Source organism: Entelurus aequoreus, linkage group LG13, assembly GCF_033978785.1.
Source record: "Entelurus aequoreus isolate RoL-2023_Sb linkage group LG13, RoL_Eaeq_v1.1, whole genome shotgun sequence".
Taxonomy (NCBI): domain Eukaryota; kingdom Metazoa; phylum Chordata; class Actinopteri; order Syngnathiformes; family Syngnathidae; genus Entelurus; species Entelurus aequoreus.
The window spans coordinates 45,785,830-45,807,914 of record NC_084743.1 but is presented as its reverse complement, the minus strand read 5'-3'; the positions used below and the strand labels follow the sequence as shown (position 1 = coordinate 45,807,914).

The window sequence follows — 22,085 nt, the reverse complement described above, 5'->3', positions numbered from 1 at the left end:
CAACAACAATGTTAATCAAGCAGACTTTGTAAGAGGCAACAACGATCACAAAAATTATGATCCAGAACCTTATATTTCTGAGCCCGAACACAAAGAGAATGAGCAATACGTTTTAGAAGCCAAGTGCTAAACGGATGCAGCTTTATTATAAAACTATATCATCATTGCTAGGCGCTAAACTTACAAACTAACCATAATAAACCATAACAAAACAAACACTTTCTGTACAATTTCCACTCTAGCTAAAATGCCAACCGACAGGACGCTCACAGAATCCCGTTTACATTAGGATTCAATCACAATCCTCATGAAAGGTTAAAAAAAAGTTGCAGCAACTAGCATCTTTTTCACCATCTCGGGGGATGTGAAAGCCAACCAGACTCTCGGTTTATCGCCACATTTGTCTATTACTACTAGGTGAGAAATGTATGAATTATAATCTAGAATTAGCTTTTTGCAAGTTTTGAGATGAAGCAGAAAGTTAAGTTAAAATACCAATGATTGTCACACACACACTAGGTGTGGTGAAATTTGTCCTCTGCATCTGACCCATCCCCGGTCACCCCCTGGGAGGTGAAGGGAGCAGTGGGTAGCAGCAGTGGGTAGCAGCAGTGGGTAGCAGCAGTGGGTAGCAGCAGTGGGTAGCAGCAGTGGGTAGCAGCGGTGGCCGCGCCCGGGAATCATTTTTGGTGATTTAACCCCCAATTCCAACCTCTGATGCTGAGTGCCAAGCAGGGAGGTAATGGGTCCCATTTTATAGTCTTTGGTATGACTCTGCCGGGGCTTGAACTCACAACCTACCGATCTCAGGGCGGACACTCTAATCACAAGGCTACTGAGTAGAAGCTTAGTGTGCCAACAATACCAGCGTAAACTAGCATTAGCTCACTGCTATCAATGTGCCGCTATAACAGGCCGTTTGCGTTGGCACATATAATAACAATATCGTTCATTATTGATTAATTTTAAGGTCAATTATTGTTGGCGGTTTCTGGATGTATAATGGGCGCAATAGAGGACCCTTGATTTGTTGACACATTTGTTAGCTATTTATTTACGATTTCGAATGCATAAAAAAGCCAAACGTATGTGTTCTTGTCTACATAAGAATTGTGAATTATAAACAGCACATCTCTTTCCAATGTTTGCATATTTCCAGTATGATTGATCTGATAATATGGTCAGAGTGCAGAAGCGTTACTCCAGTGATGTAGAATCTAAGGAAATTGCCAAAGATAGTCAGAGCGGAATATTCAAAATGGCCGACTGAATTTGTGGCATTTTGTGATGTTTAGACAGTGTTTTCATATATTTTGCGGATTGTAAATACAATTGTATATGGTTTAATGGATACAATGAAACACAATTAGGCATATAAAGTCAACTTGTTTTTCCACTCTACTGGTACTCTAAAGGTTGGAAAAATGTTTTTGTTATTTTTCTCAAGCTGCTGTGTAAGAGACCCGCCTCACACTTTAATGACCCCTGATGTAAGTGACTGATAATTTTACCCAATAACCAAAGATGCCGGTGCGTGTATATGTGGCCTGGATGTCTCGGATAAATGGGAGGTGCTCCAGTTTGGAGAAGAAGAGCAACAGTAGACCTTGCATTCTGATGGACGACACCTGAAACAGAGATATGCACGCAAACACTAAAAAAGGAGAGCAAATTATGTTCACTACAGTAGAGCTCCAGAGACACGACTATGTTGCTGTACCTTGACATAATTCCACGGTGCCAGGGTGGTCATAAGACAATGGCTCCAAGGGTCATCAAACACAACATCTGACATGAATCTCAGCGGTCCAGAGTACACCTCCTGAAGGCTTACATAAACATAGTTTTGATTCATGTCCATTATTTGGAAGGAACTTTTTCATACTATTAAATGTGAAGGTGTCTCCAAGATTTAAAGACAATTTGGAGACATGACTGTTGAAAGTCTGGTATCAAATCAAAAGTTTGGTACTCCTTCTCTTTCAACAGCATTGGAAGCAATCTCTAAACTTTTGACAGGTACTATGAAATACAGCTCCATCAATCAATGTATACACCTTTGGACCACCTACCCAATGACATAGACGTCCGGGCCCTTTGGAGACTCTAAATGGAGAAGTGAGCTAATGTCAACAGGAGGCTCAGCTGTGGCTACATTCCACGTCACCAAGTGTAGCCTGGGGACAATATTGAGGAAGAAAAAACATTAGATCCGGCCACCCGAAAAGGAAGCGTGTAAAATCTACTATGACTTTTAAAGAACTCCATTTTGTGGTGAGTAAAAACCCTTAATAGAGTTTTCACAGTACTGCAAACAAACACTGGTCATACTATGGTACTCATTGAGCAAATATCTGTTTTATATACAAATGTGTTCTGGTCTTGTGTTGTTCGTGTTTGTGTTTTTAATTTTTTATAAAAATATTATTTTATAATGAAATAAGTTATTGGACGTGTTAAACGGAAAAAGACAGGATATGAATGAAAGCAAATACAGTGGTACTTCAACTTAAGAGTGTTTTGAGATAAGAGCTATCCCTCAGCTAATTTTTATGTTAATGTTAAAGTTAAAGTACCAATGATTGTCACACACACACTAGGTAATAAAAAAAAAGGGTTGTACTTGTATAGCGCTTTTTTACCTTTTTTTAAAGAACTCAAAGCACTTTGACACTATTTCCACATTCACCCTTTCACACACACATTCACACACTGATGGCGGTGTGTTGCTTAAGGTCGCAAGCAAAAATTTGAGATACAAGCATCTCTACCATTAGTTGGCGTAGCGAATGCCACCCAAAATATGTGGTTTTACTTACTAGCATTAGCTTTCTTGCTAGAGATTAACATTTGTTTTTTTCAACCATGGTAAGGAAGAAAGTGAGTGTGAAGGACAGTGCTGAGAAGAAAAAGTGGATGATATTAATTAAATTAAGAAAATAAATGAGCGAAAACATGACAGTGTGCAGCCAACTTGGCCAAGCAATTTCGAGCGTAGCATCGCTAGCCTGCACCGGAGTTCAAACCCCGGCCAAGTCACACCAAAGACTATAAAAATGTGACCCATTACCTCCCTGTTCGGCACTCCGCATCAAGGGTTAGAATTGGGGTTTAAATTACCAAAAATTATTCCCGGGCGCGGCCAGAGCTGCTGCCCACTGCTCCCCTCACCTCCCAGGGGGTGATCAAGGGTGATGGGTCAAATGCAGAGAATAATTTCGCCACAGCTAGTGTGTGTGTGACAATCATTGGTTCATTACCTTACCTTACCATACTGAAGCAGAAGGAGTCTCAGGCCAGCCAAGTATTTAAAATAACATTGAAACGGCGGACATTTGTCCATGAAAATATGGAGAAGCTGCTGATGGCGTGTTTGACGGAGAAGCAGCGAGAAGGAGATACCGTAGAAGTCCACTCTCCAAGGTAAATGCTGCACATTATTACATTACTTTAAAAAACAACTGTTTGAGTTTGAGTTTATTTCGAACATGCAAGCATACAACATGATACATCACAATTTCCAGTTTCTCTTTTCAACATGTTTGAAAAGGAATAGGAAGAAGCAGAGCTTATTTAATCCTACCCCTTTTCTTTTACATAACAGTTGCTAAAACTTTTGTTCACTTCCTGTTCTCAATTTATTCACAATATACTGCATAAGTAATCACAATAAAAATAAATAAATAATACTCAGTGAAGTAAGTTACATTTCATATGATGAGATGAGTAAGATTATTTTGAGAATGAATGAATGGATGGATTAAATGAATTCAGAATGTTTATCATGGTTCTTCTTCTTTGTACTTTGTACTCACTTTAAGTTTGAAGAGTTTCTTGAAGTGGATAATATTAGTACATTGTTTGATTGCTTTGCTTAATCCATTCCATAATTTAATACCACATACTGATATACTGAAGGTCTTAAAGGCCTACTGAAACCCACTACTACCGACCACGCAGTCTGATAATTTATATATCAATGATGAAATCTTAACATTGCAACACATGCCAATACGGCCGGGTTAACTTATAAAGTGCAATTTTAAATTTCCCGCTAAACTTCCGGTTGAAAACGTCTATGTATGATGACGTATGCGCGTGACGTCAATCGTTGAACCGGAAGTATTGGTACCCCATTGAATCCAATACAAAAAGCTCTGTTTTCATCTCAAAATTCCACAGTATTCTGGACATCTGTGTTGGTGAATCTTTTGCAATTTGTTTAATGAACAATGAAGACTGCAAAGAAGAAAGTTGTAGGTGGGATCGGTGTATTAGCGGCGGACTACAGCAACACAACCAGGAGGACTTTGAGATGGATAGCAGACGCGCTAGCCGCCGACCTCACCTTGACTTCCTCCGTCTCCGGGCCGAGGACCGCATCTATGATCGTCGCTCCGTCGATCGCTGGAACGCAGGTGAGCACGGGTGTTGATGAGCAGATGAGGGCTGGCGTAGGTGGATAGCTAATGTTTTTAGCATAGCTCTGTGAGGTCCCGTTGCTAAGTTACCTTCAATGGCGTCGTTAGCAACAGCATTGTTAAGCTTCGCCAGCCTGGAAAGCATTAACCGTGTATTTACATGTCCATGGTTTAATAGTATTGTTGATTTTCTGTCTATCCTTCGAGTCAGGGGTTTATTTCTTTTGTTTCTATCTGCATTTAAGCCCGATGTGCTATCACGTTAGCTCCGTAGCTAAAGAGCTTTGCCGATGTACTGTCGTGGAGATAAAAGTCACTGTGAATGTCCATTTCGCGTTCTCGACTCTCATTTTCAAGAGGATATAGTATCCGAGGTGGTTTAAAATACAAATCCGTGATCCACAATAGAAAAAGGAGAAAGTGTGGAATCCAATGAACCCTTGTACCTAAGTTACGGTCAGAGCGAAAAAAGATACGTCCTGCACTACACTCTAGTCCTTCACTCTCACGTTCTTCATCCACGAATCTTTCATCCTGACTCAAATTAATGGGGTAATCGTCGCTTTCTCGGTCCGAATCGCTCTCGCTGCTGGTGTAAACAATGGGGAAATGTGAGGAGCCTTTCAACCTGTGACGTCACGCTACTTCCGGTACAGGCAAGGCTTTTTTTATCAGCGACCAAAAGTTGCGAACTTTATCGTCGATGTTCTCTACTAAATCCTTTCAGCAAAAATATGGCAATATCGCGAAATTATCAAGTATGACACATAGAATGGATCTGCTATCCCCGTTTAAATAAAAAAATGTCATTTCAGTAGGCCTTTAAGTGTTGTACGTACATACAAATGTTTTAAATTACATTTTTTTCTAAGATTATATTTCTCCTCTTTTTTTGAGAAGAATTGTTGTATATTCTTGGGTAGCAGGTTATAGTTTGCTTTGTGTATAATTTTAGCTGTTTGCAAATTCACTATGTCATGGAATTTCAGTATTTTTGATTCAATAAATAAAGGGTTTGTATGTTCTCTATATCCAACATTATGTATTATTCTAACTGATCTTTTTTGTAACACCGTTAATGAATGAAGTGTACTTTTGTAGTTATTTCCCCATATTTATACACAATCACTCAGATATGGTAACACTAGCGAGCAGTAGAGAATATCAAGTGATTTTTGGTCTAGAACATGTTTTTCTTTATTCATTATTGACATGTTTCTTGCTACTTTATGTTGTATATTTTTTACATGACATTTCCAGTTCAATTTATCATCAATCATTATACCTAGAAATTTGGTTTCATTTACTCTTTCAATTTTTATTCCTTCTATTTGTATTTGTGTTTGACTTTCCCTTCTACTGTTACCAAATAGCATTATTTTAGTTTTACTGAGATTCAACGATAGTCTGTTTTTGTCAAACCATCATTTTAATTTCTTAATTTCTTCTGTTATTATTTGTATTATCTTCTGTGAGTTCTCTCCTGAACAAAACGCTGTTGTATCATCCGCAAATAATACTAACTTTAAATCTTTTGTAACTTTACAAATGTCATTTATATAGAGATTGAATAATTTAGGTCCGAGTATTGATCCCTGAGGATCAATACGCCACAGGATATATCTAGCGTTGTAGAAGTGTGTTCGCCTAGCTTCACGTATTGTTTCCTGTTCGTTAGATAACTTCTTATCCAGTTTAAGACTAACCCTCTGATGCCATATCGTTCTAGTTTTTTGATTAAAATATTGTGATTAATTGTGTCAAATGCTTTAGTTAGATCCATAAACACTGCTCCATAAACACTGTAGTTGTTTGTACTACATTCTATTTTATTGCTTTTATACAATATTCCTTATCTAAAAGTTTTTCTTTATAAAAGGCATGTTACATATTAAAATTGTACTGTTTTGAGGTATTACTATAGTAGTTTCTGCTTTTTGTCTACTTATTCTGTACTATTGATTTCATTTTTGCTAAAACTAAAGAACATAACAAAATGTAATAATAGTTTTATTTTGTTGATAATCTTACATTGTGAAAAGTTGTTGGATTTATTTGTTGTTACATATTCACAAATAAGTTGTTGTTTTTTTCTGGCCTATAATCTTTGTACTGTGTTTTTTTGTGTGTGTGATTTAAACCCCAATCAACCAATTATAGGCAAAATCACAACATCAGTCAATGATCTTGAATAATTTCAAGTACAAAGTATTTATTAGTCAGGGCACTACTGGCGCCCTGGGATGAGGCGGCGACTTGTCCAGGGTGTACCCCGCCTTCCGCCCGAATGCAGCTGAGATAGGCTCCAGCGCCCTCCGCGACCCCGAAGGGAATAAGCGGTAGAAAATGGATGGATGGATGGCACTATTGGCCTTGTATTTACGGTATCAGATCAATACCAAAATTATCAGTGTGATCCAACCATACTTGCCAACCCTCCCGAATTTTCCGGGAGACTCCCGAATTTCAGTGCCTCTCCCGAAAATCTCCCGGGACAACCATTCTCCCGAATTTCTCCCGATTTCCAGCCGGACAACAGGCACGCACCCTCCAGGTCCCTGCGGACCTGAGTGAGGACAGCCTGTCGTCACGTCCGCTTTTCCTCCTTATAAACAGCGTGCCGGCCCAGTCACGTTATAACATCTACAGCTTTTGGAGAGTGCACAATTGCGCACACAACAAGGAGACGAAGCAGAAGAACGAAGAAGAGACAGTCATGGCGACGACGAGTGACAGAGAATAGAACGAGGATGGACAATTCAACCCTAAACTCACTCCTCTCCTGCAAATTAAATTTCACAGATGCTGCCCATACCTATGTTCCTTCAAAGGTTCTGCTACTGGCTGCAAAGCATTGCACTTTCAAATACAACAATGAGTAGAGGAGTGTTATGTGTGTGTATATGTGTAAATAAATGAACACTGAAATTCAAGTATTTATTTTATATATATATATATATATATATATATATATATATATATATATATATATATATATATATATATATATATATATATATATATATATATATATATATATATATATATATATATATATATATTTATATATATAAGAAATACTGGAATTTCAGTGAATTCTAGCTATAAATGTACTCCTCCCCCCTTAACCCCGCCCCCGGCCCCGCCCACCTCAAACCACCTCCCAATCTCCCGAATTCGGAGGTCTCAAGGTTGGCAAGTATGGATCGTTGGATCCAACACTAATGTTTATTGAAACACGACTAAGGCCAAGCAATCCCAAAGACACTGCTTTATTTGTCCCACTCCAGTCCTGCAGGTGGCCATACTGAACATTTCAACTACTGTACATCACCTGGATCATTAGGGTCGCTGCACCACTTGTAAGGATGTAACGATACGGTACTAATGATAACCACGGTAAAACTCCTGACAATTAGTATTACCATTTAAAACCAAAATGTACTGAAAAAAAATGTAATTGAAAACTGCACTTTGATAAACTCACAAACTGACTGGCGCCAGCGCGCTAGCTTAAAATGCTAACGTTAAAACAAGAGACATTAACGTTTACCCCACGAAGAGACAACATACCTCAATCTAAACGTATATAAACACATTGCTGACTGAGCAACTCAGGAGGCGCAGGTGGTCAAGGACCCCTGAACAGAGTTGGATGCCACAACTCCCACCAGGAATATTGAATAACCGTAATCGCTTTTATTTGTACACACTTTTCATTCAAATACATCTTAAAGTGCTACAGTACAAACCAATATTTCAAACAATAAAAGCTTAGCCAATAATACAGGCCAAATACTATGACTTTTTTAAAAAGATTTCAGTGTGTGTATAAGTACTTTTTAAGCATATTCAACAATACCACGATAATAATGATAAACGTGATCATCTGGGCCCCAATAACCGTGATATGAAATGTTCCTATAGTTACATCCCTACTTACTTGTAAATAACGGCAAAGACTGAAAAATATCCGTACTGTAAAGTGTAAATATGTATTTGTAGTTTTGTACAGTACTGCTCTCGCTTCAAGAGCTACCACTGAAGTGATCATTTTGACCGTTCATTTTCGCAGCAGCATTGAAGATGCTGAAAATGCAAAACACGTGAATGCAATATTCAAAGTGGAAGTCTTCAAAGACATTGTTCATATTCCAGTGCAAACACTTAAAATTCCGACATAGATACATTATATTCTTACAAGTTTACAGAAGGATGTTGAAGATGTGCAGCAGAACATTCAAGCAATTGGTGCCAATTCACATACAGCAGTGTTATATTTACAAGTAGCACTGCCAACCTCTGGTGTGGCATGTACATTGCAGCTTTCTCAGATGTTTTCGCTCACAATTTTTAAAAGCTTGTCATTGTTGCAGTGTACACATATCAAGGTACATTTGGTTGAAAAGAGAGTTCAAAGATTATTATATAATCCTTCAGTTGGCCAATCTTCAACGGTCTACAATTCAGTGGTACTGGTTTTAGTTTCCAGGAAATATATTCGGGCATTTTGTGGGAAAGTCATCACTTTCTCTTTTAAAACATTTGAACAACATTTTTGGAACTGTGCAGATCTACTAGCTAATGACAACAACACTGCAACTGTAGGAGTAAGAACAAACTTAAACGCTGATTAGCTCTCTGATAGTACTGGTAGTGTCTTTTTAGTGAAGTAGTGAAAGCCAGCATTGTATTTGGAACTGAAGAACACAAAAATCCATAACGGCAGACATTAAATCTACTTAAAGGCCTACTGAAACTCACTACTATCGACCACGCAGTCTGATAGTTTATATATCAATGATGAAATCTTAACATTGCAACACATGCCAATACGGCCGGGTTAACTTATAAAGTGCAATTTTAAATTTCCCGCTAAACTTCCAGTTGAAAACATCTATGTATGATGACGTATGCGCGTGACGTCAATAGTTAAACGGAAGTATTCGGACACCATTGAATCCAATACAAAAAAGCCCTGTTTTCATCTCAAAATTCCACAGTATTCTGGACATCTGTGTTGGTGAATCTTTTGCAATTTGTTTAATGAACAATGAAGACTGCAAAGAAGAAAGTTGTAGGTGGGATCGGTGTATTAGCGGCTGGCTGTAGCAACACAACCATGAGGACTTTGACTTAGATAGCAGATATCCGACGCGAGCCGCCGACCGCACGGATGATCGGGTGAAGTCCTTCGTCCTTCCGTCGATCGCTGGAACGCAGGTGAGCACGGGTGTTGATGAGCAGATGAGGGCTGGCTGTCGTAGGTGGAGCGCTAATGTTTTTATCATAGCTCTGTGAGGTCCCGTTGCTAAGTTAGCTTCAATGGCGTCGTTAGCAACAGCATTGTTAAGCTTCACCAAGCTGGAAAGCATTAACCGTGTATTTACAGGCCCATGGTTTAATAGTATTGTTGATTTTCTGTCTATCCTTCCAGTCAGGGGTTTATTTCTTTTGTTTCTATCTGCATTTAAGCACGATGCTATCACGTTAGCTCCGTAGCTAAAGTGCTTCGCCGATGTATTGTCGTGGAGATAAAAGTCACTGTGAATGTCCATTTTGCGTTCTCGACTCTCATTTTCAAGAGGATATAGTATCCGAGGTGGTTTAAAATACAAATCCGTGATCCACAATAGAAAAAGGAGAGAGTGTGGAATCCAATGAGCCAGCTTGTACCTAAGTTACGGTCAGAGCGAAAAAAGATGCGTCCTGCACTGCACTCTAGTCCTTCACTCTCACGTGCCTCATCCACAAATCTTTCATCCTGGCTCAAATTAATGGGGTAATCGTCGCTTTCTCGGTCCAAATCGCTCTCGCTGCTGGTGTAAACAATGGGGAAATGTGAGGAGCCTTTCAACTTGTGACGTCACGCTACTTCCAGTACAGGCAAGGCTTTTTTTATCAGCGACCAAAAGTTGCAAACTTTATCGTCGATGTTCTCTACTAAATCTTTTCAGCAAAAATATGGAAATATCGCGAAATGATCAAGTATGACACATAGAATGGATCTGCTATCCCCGTTTAAATTTAAAAAATTCATTTCAGTAGGCCTTTAATTGTGAGAAAAGAAGCAAGTAAGCATGCTGAGATTTTGCTGGCGTCTGTGAAGTCAAAGTGCAACACAACCTGACTAAGTAATTAATTAGGGAACTGGTCCGTATGTCTAAAGAAAGCCAATGGCTGCCAAAAATGTTGTACAAGCTCATTGTTTGATGCTGAATGGAAAATAAGTCCTCTTTATGAAACTGCATTAACATTTAAAGTTCAAGTCCCTCGGTAAGCTGATGATCCGTTGGTGATTGTGCTAGGGATTGTTATAAAACATGAACAGACTGGAATTTTTAAGTTGTTTTTTAACAGCCAAAGACAGAAAACCAACAAAACCTCCATTTGAAAAAACATTAAATCACTGTAGCACATTTTTTGTATATTCGCCAAGTTATATAAAAACTTGATCCACCCCAAAATGCACCTATTCATCAAATGAATATAAAAAGTACTGAAACAGTGATCGTCTATTAAATAGATTACTTCGCTTAGAAAAAAATATTCCATTTATATTCTGTTGCTTTGATTGTTTAATGAGTATTACAAATAAAGTTGTATAAAATCCAGACGGCATGGGTTAAAAGTGTGTGTGGGGGGGTATCGATTTTTAGATGGATCGCAATTCGGACATGGACGACTATTAAGCTGAATAGTAAACATCAATAATCGATAAAAATATTGTTATAAAGTAATGCAGAATGTGTTGACTGCAGCAAGCCACCTCACCGAGACATCCGACCAGTTCCTTTATTATACAGCACACATTTCCATTCATTCAAAAAAGTGATGGGAATTAAATTAACTGTTTCTTATTACAAATGCACTGTTTTTAAAAGTTGCAAGTGATAAACGCTTATTTAGTGAAACGAAAAGAAGTGTAAAACTGCATCAATATACACATATTGAAGATGGCATCAATAATCGATTTTTAATCAAATCCTAGCACCTGAATCGTAATTGAATCGTGAGGTGCCCAAAGATTTCCACCTCCAGCATGGAGTGCCCGGAACTTTAAATACGCAAACATAGTTTCTGCATGGCTGCAATAGAGCACACATAAGAGTGACAGTGTGTGGGCGCGATTTATTAAAGGCCTACTGAAATGAAATGTTTTTATTTAAACGGGAATAGCAGATCCATTCTATGTGTCATACCTGATCATTTTGCGATATTGCCATATTTTTGCTGAAAGGATTTAGTATAGAACAACGTCAATAAAGTTCGCAACTTTTGGTCTCTGATAAAAAAAAAACCTTGCCCCTACCGGAAGTAGCGTGACGTTGTCAGTTGTTCACTCCCTCATATTTTCCTATTGTTTTCAACGCAGCTAGAGCTATTCGGACCATTACCCCATTAATTTGAGCGAGGATGAAAGATTCGTGGACCACGTACGTTAGAGTGACGGACTAGAATGCAGTGAAATACTTTTTTTTTTCCGCTCTGACCGTAACTTAGGTACAAGCTGGCTCATTGGATTCCATACTCTCTCCTTTTTCTATTGTGGATCACGGATTTGTATTTTAAACCACCTCGGATACTATATGCTCTTGAAAATGAGAGTCCAGAACGCGAAATGGACATTCAGTGCCTTTTATCTCCACGACAATACATCGACGAAGCTCATGCTAATTAGCATGAGCTAACGTGATAGCATCTGTCTCAAATGCAGATAGAAACAAAAAAAATAAATCCCTGACTGGAAGGATAGACAGAAGATCAACAATACTATTAAACCATGTACATGTAACTACACGGTTAATAGATCTCAGCCTGGCAAAGCTTAACAATGCTGTTGCTAACGACGCTAAGGCTGACTTAGCAACTTAGCAACCGGACTTTACAGAGTTATGATAAAAACATTAGCGCTCCACCTACGCCAGCCAGCCATCATCTGCCCAGCTCATCAACACCCGTGCTCACCTGCGTTCCAGCGATCGACGGCGCGACGAAGGACTTCACCCGATCATCCGTGCGGTGGCCGGTTAGCATCGGCTAGCGCGTCTGCTATCCAAGTGAGTAATCCTTGTTGTGTTGCTACAGCCAGCCACTATACACCGACCCACCTACAACGTTCTTCTTTGCAGCCTCCATTGTTCATTAAACAAATTGCAAAAGATTCACCAACACAGATGTCCAGAATACTGTGGAATTATGAAATGAAAACAGAGCTTTTTTGTATTGTATTCAATGGGGAAGGCATACCTCTGTTCCCCGGGCTACGTCACGCGCATACGTCATCCTCCGAAGGCTTTTTCAACCGGAAGTGTGGCGGGAAATTTAAAATTGCACTTTATAAGTTAACCCGGCGGTATTGGCATGTGTTGCAATGTTAAGATTTCATCATTGATATATAAACTATCAGACTGCGTGGTCGGTAGTAGTGGGTTTCAGTAGGCCTTTAATGCACGCATGTTAAAAGTGCAATTTCATTGTTGATGATGTACAGTTGTTATATATCTAATTATATAACAATATAAGAATGAAGGTTATGGCAAGCAGTAGAAAATGGATGGATGGATGGGTTATGGATTGTATTCTCAAGTAAAACAATTTCTTATCCATACAAATAAGGCGTACTTTAAATGTATTGAAATTATAAAGTATCTCTGGAGTAAACTTTAAGTATCAGTTAAGTATCAAATCGCCAGCCCGAGTGTCCTTTGTTGTTTTTTAGTAATCAAAATATGGTCACGCTACAGCAGGTGTGTCCAAACATTTTCCAGCAGAGAAAATACAGAAAAATGGAAGGATGTGGGGGCTACTTTGATACATTTTGTACAATAAAATAGACTAAAACCAATACATTATAGCTCAACAAATATATGCTAAACTATCTGAACAAAGCATCGACATCGACATCTATATAATCTACCATGAATTGATTAACGTGGACCCCAACTTAAACAAGTTGAAAAACTTATTCGGGTGTTACCATTTAGTGGTCAATTGTACGGAATATGTACTGTACTGTGCAATCTACTAATAAAAGTTTCAATCAATCAATTAATCAATATCTATCTTTGATTGATAAGTAGGGATGTATATTATTAAGATTTTTTTAATACTGATATCAATATTGATATTATTTATCGATACTGGTATTCATCAGTGAATCTATTGAATTGGTGTAAATAAAGATGTGAAAAAATAAATGTTTATGGCCATTTTAATTAGCACAAGAGGTTGTACACCACCAACATCATGTAACATCCCACACAAGGGAAGTCTTTTCTCAACACCTGCTTTTTAAGTCTTAAGCAAGTCAACTATGTTTGCAGGGCGAGGTGCTAACTCTTATTAGTTAGCGTGACTTTGAGAGACTTTTGAGGAGGAAATATTTTTGTGATTCAAACTTCTGTGTGGTGTTGCTTCCTTATTTGTAATTATTCCAAGCTGAATATCAGATCCTACCAATGTCTTTTTTATGCACATCATAACGTGACAACGTGTCATTAGTAAGATGGTCAGCTGGATAAAAAAGAATATCGATAGCTGTATCATTTGTGCAGAATCGTAATGGTCCTCCTGGACCAACCCAGGTAGGAACAAGTACCAATAGATCCCTATTGATAGGAAACAAAGCAAATTAGTGTAATACTGTATATAATCTAACCCCTTTGGCCTTTTCAATTTGTCACTATTATTATGTTTTACTTTTGTTATTATTATTATGATTCACTAAAAACTTTTATTGGTAAACATGTTCATCATGATAGGATGCACAGAAATCATTAAAGACCATATAGAGTAGGGGGCACAGGTCGTCGGCCACTTTGGGGGTCAGGTTCCATTTTTGGGTGAATTTGTGCCACTCTAATACATTTTTTGGGGTGTAAAGTTTTAACCCGGGACGTGTATATTTGGTCTGTAATAAGTGTTGCGGGCCAATAAAAAACAAGCTGCGGTTCGCAAATGGCCCCCGGGCCACACTTTGGACATTCCTGCCCTCCAGATAAGTTCCATCCATCTCAGCATCGCAATATCGAGACATTATTGTGAGCCATGCGTCGCATATCTTATCGTGAGGTACCCTGAACATACCAATATTTTTCGTCTTATTGTCATTTCATTGTATTACTTTCTGGGAGACACCCGTGTCATTTCTAATCAAGAAGTTAGTTTAATAAAAGTAACTGGAAGTCAAAAGTTTCCAGGGGTATGAATTATTTTGGGCTTGACTGCATATATATCTGTATACTGTATGTATGCAATACCCACGTACACATTTGTTTGCATTATGTTTGACACTAGCTGAGCAATATATAAAAAATCTGACTCAAGCAAATATTTGTTTGGTAAAGTTTTTGATATTCTAACAACAGTTCTTACCTAAAGTTGTCCCCTTCGTTGTCATTCTGCTCCATCTTTTCCATACCTGAAAGTTATTTTTTAAGAAACAACTAGAAGCTCAAACAAGGTAAAAACACAAAATACAGTGGCAACGAATATTCATGGGCTAAATGCATAGCTTACTGATAGCCATTTCAAAAAAGCCTCAAGAACTTTCCAGAGTTGATGCCAAAAGGAAAACATCTTTGTTGGGATGAGTAAGTACTACATACAGTAAGTGCTACATACAGTACAGTACTACATACAGTAAGTACTACATACAATAAGTACTACATACAGTAAAGTACAGTACATCAAACGTAGTCATATCTACAACAAGGTTCCAACATCATGCACGACGTTAGCCAGCTTGAAAACACAGAACTGAAACAGAAACTAAGATACGCTCAACAAATGTCTTATAGTACAAATAACAAAAGTGTGAAAACATGTTTTATAGTACCTGGTGTGCTCATATGGTGGTTGTTTTCGTAGTTTGAGAATTAGCAGTGCAGCCATTTACGTATTGATGTTTACAGTACCGCCCCGGAAAAAGTACTATTTGCCTTCAAAATAAAAGCATAGGAGGGCATTTATTTAATCAACGATTTTTTTGTGTGTATTTTTTACTGGGTTCCTTGTGGTCTGAAACCACACAAATGTATAGTTTTGATAGGTTGGATTACGTATTTGAATTTGAGTATTGTTCAGAAATGTATGGTGCTTTTATTTTTCACCTTTCATATATTTATTATTTTTAACCTTAGTCTTTTTCAGATTAAAATCATTTTTTTTATTTTTTATTTGTTTTACAGTTTCAGATTTTTTTAGACTTTTTTTGAGATTCAGACTTTTGGCTCGAATTTCACGTGGGGCGCCTGTCAAGAACTGAGAGGGGCGTGGCATTATGATAGACTGTGGATAGTAGGCGTCCCCTAGCGTGTTGCCTTCAGGGAACGGTTTGTGTTGCTATTTATTAATTAGGTGTAGTGTATAAAAGCATGACAGGCACGACAGCAACAAATTACAAACACATAATGAATACAGAATCATGTTTTTTTAAACTATCGTGTGTGTGACAGGGAGGCTACTATGTTTATCTCATTAACTTGTTAAATTGGAACCTGCTAAAAATAAGATGTTAATCTGGAAAAAACCCGAAACTCAGATATTAAAATAAATGAAATGTAAATAGGTAATTTATGAACACTCGTTAATCATAATTTGATTCAACCTAAAATAAATGTTTCCACTTACTTATTTAGAATACACGAATGTGCTTTTCAAAATTTAAAATCAAAAGTTTTTTTTTTTAGTTTATTATTTTTTCCAGGTACAAAACTTTTAAACTTCTAAAAAAAAAAAAAAATACAATAAAAAAAAATCAAGATCTAGAAGTAAAAATCAAAACTAAAAAAATAAGATTTGAATTTGGAAAAAAAAAACGAAATTTCTTAATATCTAAAAATCTAAATACATGAAAGTAAAAAATAAAATAAAATAAATAATTACCACAGTGAATGATTTCAACTTGAAAAAAAAAAAAGTTTTCACTTTGTTTTAACATTTCGAATATAATGACGTATTTCTCTAAATTCATCATCAAAACTTGATTTTGCAGTGCTAAAAAATCCTATTAAAAGGCAATATTAATTATTTTCTCACGTCCATCAGACCTTCAACCGTATTTATTACTTTTTAGTTGATAACAAATGACATTCATCATTATCTACATGCAAATACCATGCTGTTGGTATCTAGGATCATGCTCCAATTTTAATGGATTTACACTTTAAAAACCTGACAAGCAACATGTGCCATGGCGTGTTCATACACCATTACTCTTAAATAAGGACTTTGTGGATTTTGTTTTGCGTCAAATATATTTCTTTATACTCTTGAACAAGACCCCGGCGTGTCAGCCTCTTTGCTCTGGTAGACACTGAAGGCTTACATTATGGGGGAGATAGTCTCTTAATAGAAATTATGAGAAAAGACTCGGGAAGAAAAAATGGACTAAGCTGACACAACGCATATCCTCTCGAGACAACTCTTACGCTGTCTCTCAAAACCCAGATGTTTACAAGGAAAGGCTCTCTCTACAGGCAGAACTGGATGTTCTTACTTCAGATCACACCACTGAACAAATGCTCTGCTCGAGATCGCAGTTCTTTGAACATGGCGATAAGGCCAGCAAATTTTTAGCGCATCAATTATGCCAGATATCAGCATCACATCAAATTACATAGATTCAAAATGATTCAGGTATAACCACTGATGACCTTGACATAAATAACGTACTTAAGGATTTTTACACATCCCTATTGTTACGGTACAGGGGAAGAAGACGGCACAGACAGGAGGGACGTCGTTTTAGCTCTATTTATTTTATATTTACGATAGAATGGAGTGTGAAACGAATCCAAAAGTGTATGTGTGCGACTATGTGTGGAATTAAATGCTCAGTGTTACCCGGAAGTGTTGAACGAGGTGTGGAAGTCCAAGGGGGGCAAGACAAGCTCGGAGGTCCGTGAGACAGGCAGGAAGTCGGGGCATTAGTGAGGCGTCAAAGTCCGTGTCCAGGCGGGAGGTCAAGATCCAAGATGCAGCCAGGGAACCAGAGGGAACGCGGGGAAACGAGACACACAGCTCGTGACGTGGGAACGAAAGTAGGCTGCAAGGAGGCAACAAGGAGGAACAAACTTTAGGTTTCACTACAGGGCCACTAATATTAGAATTCTTAAACATTGGCTGCTATATGAAGCATTTGATCCGCTATGGCTGGTTATAGAGGCCAACTCAACCAAACTAGTACATCTCAAGAAAGAAAAACATTTGATGTGTTTGACTGTAACTGTCAATTATATGGCTAAAAACCCAATAAAAAAAACGTGATTTTGCAGTTTGAATTTTTTTTTTTCCAAGTACAAAAGTTGTGGACAATATTACAGTGGTCGAGAAGTGCAAAACCATATTACAAATTGAAATACATTTGTAATATGGTTACATAAATATGCATCATATGATCCATCCATCTTCTTCCGCTTATCCAAGGTCGGGTCGCGGGGGCAGCAGCCTAAGCAGGGAAGCCTAGACTTCCCTCGCCCCAGCCGCTTCCTCCAGCTCCTCCCGGGGGATCCCGAGGCATTCCCAGGCCAGCCGGGAGACATAGTCTTCCCAACGTTTCAAGATGGCGGCGCTTCACGGCGGCAGCTTCTTGCAGGCGCTCTTGGAAGTGTAGACCGATTTGGCAAAAATACCCGTCAATTCAGTCAATTTCATGGCTGGCTCACAGCGTGTTCACTCCGTGATCACTTACGACCGACATACGATTCTGGATATGGAGAGATCGGGCCATTTTGGGCTGAAAGATGCGTGTACGGTGGACCTACTCGCTAGCTTGGGAATTCTTCGCGAGCTACATCCAGCAGTGGCCTTTGAAGCAGCGGGGTCCACTACCAGCGGGGACTGACAACGAAAGAGACGTAAGCGGTGTGCTCGGAAGCAGAAGCGGGGATGTCGGGCGGGGCTAACAAAAAAGCTAAAGGCTAATCTTTAAAGAAGCGCTAATAAGGAGTCTGTTAAGCTAGAACTAGCCAGTGCCAGGCTGGATAATCCCTGCACACATAGCAATTCTCTTAGAATAATATACAACTCACATGATGTTTTTTCTGCGTCAGAGGTGGACATGCATTTTACTGAGGTGGCAAACAATCTGAAAATTCCTGTCATATCAATTCCTAGATATGGTCGAAATTATTTAAAGTGCACTACGCATAATAAACGTAACATTATTAATATTGCTACTACGGATACTTTCAACAAAAACTCCTCAAAACAGCCCACTACCTATAATATGGGCTTTTTAAACATAAGATCATTGTCTTCCAAAACGTTATTAGTTAATGAAGTCATAGAGACAACAATCTTGATGTCGTCGGTCTAGCCGAGACCTGGCTCAAACCAGACGAATTTTTTGCGCTGGGTGAGGCGTCTCCTCCTGGCTATACGGGAACGCATATTGCCCGTCCCATCAAAAGGGGTGGGGGTGTTACACTAATATACAACAAAAACTTTAGCCTTACCTCGGACCTAAATAATAAATATAACTCGTTTGAGGTGCTTACTATGAGGTTTGTCACACCGCTGCCTCTGCACCTGGCTGTTATCTACCGCCCCCTGGGCCCTATTCGGACTTTATCAATGAATTTTCAGAGTTCGTTGCTGATCTAGTGACGCACGCCGACAATATAATCATAATGGGAGACTTTAACATCCATATGAATACCCCATCGGACCCTCCATGCGTGGCGCTCCAGACTATAATTGATAGCTGTGGTCTTGCACAAATAATAAATGAACCCACGCATCGCAACGGTAATACGATAGATCTAGTACTTGTCAGGGGTGTCACCACCTCTAAAGTTACGATACTCCCGTAAACTAAAGTAATGTCCGATCATTACCTTATAAAATTCGAGGTTCTGACTCATTGTCAACAAACTGATAATAATATTAATAACTACTATAGCAGCCGCAACATTAATGCTGCCACAACGACGACTCTTACTGACCTACTGCCTTCGGTAATGGGACCATTCCCAAATTATGTGGGCTCTATTGATAACCTCACTAACAACTTTAACGACGCCCTGCGCGACACCATTGATATTGTAGCACCGCTAAAGCTAAAAAGGGCCCCTAAAAGGCGTACCCCATGGTTTACAGAAGAAACTAAAGCCCAGAAATTATCATGTAGAAAGCTGGAACGCAAATGGCGTGCGACTAAACTTGAGGTTTTCCATCAAGCATGGAGTGATAGTTTAATAACGTATAAATGCATGCTTACCTCAGCTAAAGCTAAATATTACTCAAATATCATCCACCTCAACAAAAATGATCCTAAATTTTTGTTTAGTACAGTAGCATCGCTAACCCAACAAGGGACTCCTCCCAGTAGCTCCACCCACTCAGCAGATGACTTTATGAATTTCTTTAATAAGAAAATTGAAGTCATTAGAAAAGAGATTAAAGACAATGCATCTCAGCTACAACTGGGTTCTATTAACACAAATACGACTGTATATACGACGGACACTGCCCTCCAAAATAGTTTCTCTCTCTTTGATGAAATAACATTGGAGGAATTGTTAAAATGTGTAAATGGGACAAAACAAACAACATGTTTAATTGACCCAATTCCTGGGAAACTTATCAAGGAGCTTTTTGTATTATTAGGTCCATCAGTGTTAAATATTATAAACTTATCACTTTCCTCTGGCACTGTTCCCCTAGCATTCAAAAAAGCGGTTATTCATCCTCTACTCAAAAGACCTAACCTCGATCCTGACCTCATGGTAAAGTACCGGCCGGTGTCCCACCTTCCGTTTATCTCGAAAATCCTCGAAAAAATTGTCGCACAGCAGCTAAATGAACACTTAGCGTCTAACAATCTCTATGAACCTTTTCAATCCGGTTTCAGGGCAAATCACTCTACGGAGACAGCCCTCGCAAAAATGACTAATGATCTATTGCTAACGATGGATTCTGATGCGTAATCTATGTTGCTGCTTCTTGATCTTAGCGCCGCTTTCGATACTGTTGATCATAATATTTTATTAGAGCGTATCAAAACGCGTATTGGGATGTCAGACTTAGCCTTGTCTTGGTTTTACTCTTATCTTACTGACAGGATGCAGTGTGTCTCCCATAACAATGTGACCTCGGACTATGTTAAGGTAACGTGCGGAGTTCCCCAGGGTTCGGTTCTTGGCCCTGCACTCTTTAGTATTTACATGCTGCCGCTAGGTGACATCATACGCAAATACGGTGTTAGCTTTCACTGTTATGCTGATGACACCCAACTCTACATGCCCCTAAAGCTGACCAACACGCCGGATTGTAGTCAGCTGGAGGCGTGTCTTAATGAAATTAAACAATGGATGTCCGCTAACTTTTTGCAACTCAACGCTAAGAAAACGGAAATGCTGATTATCGGTCCTGCTCAACACCGACATCTATTTAATAATACCACCTTAACATTTGACAACCAAACAATTAAACAAGGCGACTCGGTAAAGAATCTGGGTATTATCTTCGACCCAACTCTCTCGTTTAAGTCACACATTAAGAGTGTTACTAAAACGGCCTTCTTTCATCTCCGTAATATCGCTAAAATTCGTTCCATTTTGTCCACAAGCGATGCTGAGATCATTATCCATGCGTTCGTTACATCTCGTCTCGATTACTGTAACGTTTTATTTTCGGGCCTCCCTATGTCTAGCATTAAAAGATTACAGATGGTACAAAATGCGGCTGCTAGACTTTTGACAAAAACAAGAAAGTTTGATCATATTACGCCTATACTGGCTCACTTGTACTGGCTTCCTGTGCACCTAAGATGCGACTTTAAGGTTTTACTACTTACGTATAAAATACTACACGGTCAAGCTCCTGCCTATCTTGACGATTGTATTGTACCATATGTCCCGACAAGAAATCTGCGTTCAAAGAACTCCGGCTTATTAGTGATTCCCAGAGCCAAAAAAAGTCTGCGGGCTATAGAGCGTTTTCTATTCGGGCTCCAAAACTATGGAATGCCCTCCCGGTAAAAGTTAGAGATGCTACCTCAGTAGAAGCATTTAAGTCTCATTTTAAAACTCATTTGTATACTCTAGCCTTTAAATAGACTCCCTTTTTAGACCAGTTGATCTGCCGTTTCTTTTCTTTTCTTTTCTACTCTGCTCCCAACCCGGGGTGGACCGCTAGCCTGTCCATCGGATGGGGACATCTCTACGCTGCTGACCCGTCTCCGCTCGGGATGGTTCCTGCTGGCCCCACCATGGACTGGACTTTCGCTGATGTGTTGGACTTTCACAATATTATGTCAGACCCACTCGACATCCATTGCTTTCGGTCTCCCCTAGAGGGGGGTGGGGGGGTTACCCACATATGCGGTCCTCTCCAAGGTTTCTCATAGTCATTCACATTGACGTCCCACTGGGGTGAGTTTTCCTTGCCCGTATGTGGGCTCTGTACCGAGGATGTCGTTGTGGCTTGTACAGCCCTTTGAGACACTTGTGATTTAGGGCTATATAAATAAACATTGATTGATTGATTGATTGAACGTGTCCTGGGTCTTCCCCGTGGCCTCCTACCGGTCGGACGTGCCCTAAACACCTCCCGAGTGGCATCCTGACCAGATGCCCGAACGATCATAAATATGCATCATATGGCGACTTGTCCAGGGTGTACCCCGTTTTCCGCCCGAATGCAGCTGACCCCAAA

The 22,085-nt window shown here is 39.1% G+C and overlaps 1 protein-coding gene across 4 annotated transcripts in view; it reads right to left on the bottom strand.

Moving 5' to 3' along the window:
- Window positions 1-15,357, bottom strand: part of inpp5ka (inositol polyphosphate-5-phosphatase Ka) — a 30,909-nt gene extending 15,552 nt beyond the window's left edge. For all 4 annotated transcript variants that reach the window (XM_062068585.1, XM_062068586.1, XM_062068587.1 and 1 more), the window contains exons 1-5: window positions 15,262-15,357; window positions 14,799-14,844; window positions 2,073-2,177; window positions 1,721-1,829; window positions 1,512-1,628 (exon numbers count right to left, since the gene is read on the bottom strand). In XM_062068585.1, the coding sequence (XP_061924569.1) occupies window positions 1,512-1,628; window positions 1,721-1,829; window positions 2,073-2,177; window positions 14,799-14,844; window positions 15,262-15,274 (390 nt within the window). In that variant the 5' untranslated portion in view covers window positions 15,275-15,357. The remainder of the gene's footprint in view (window positions 1-1,511; window positions 1,629-1,720; window positions 1,830-2,072; window positions 2,178-14,798; window positions 14,845-15,261) is intronic.
- Between the last annotated feature and the right edge of the window lie 6,728 nt (window positions 15,358-22,085).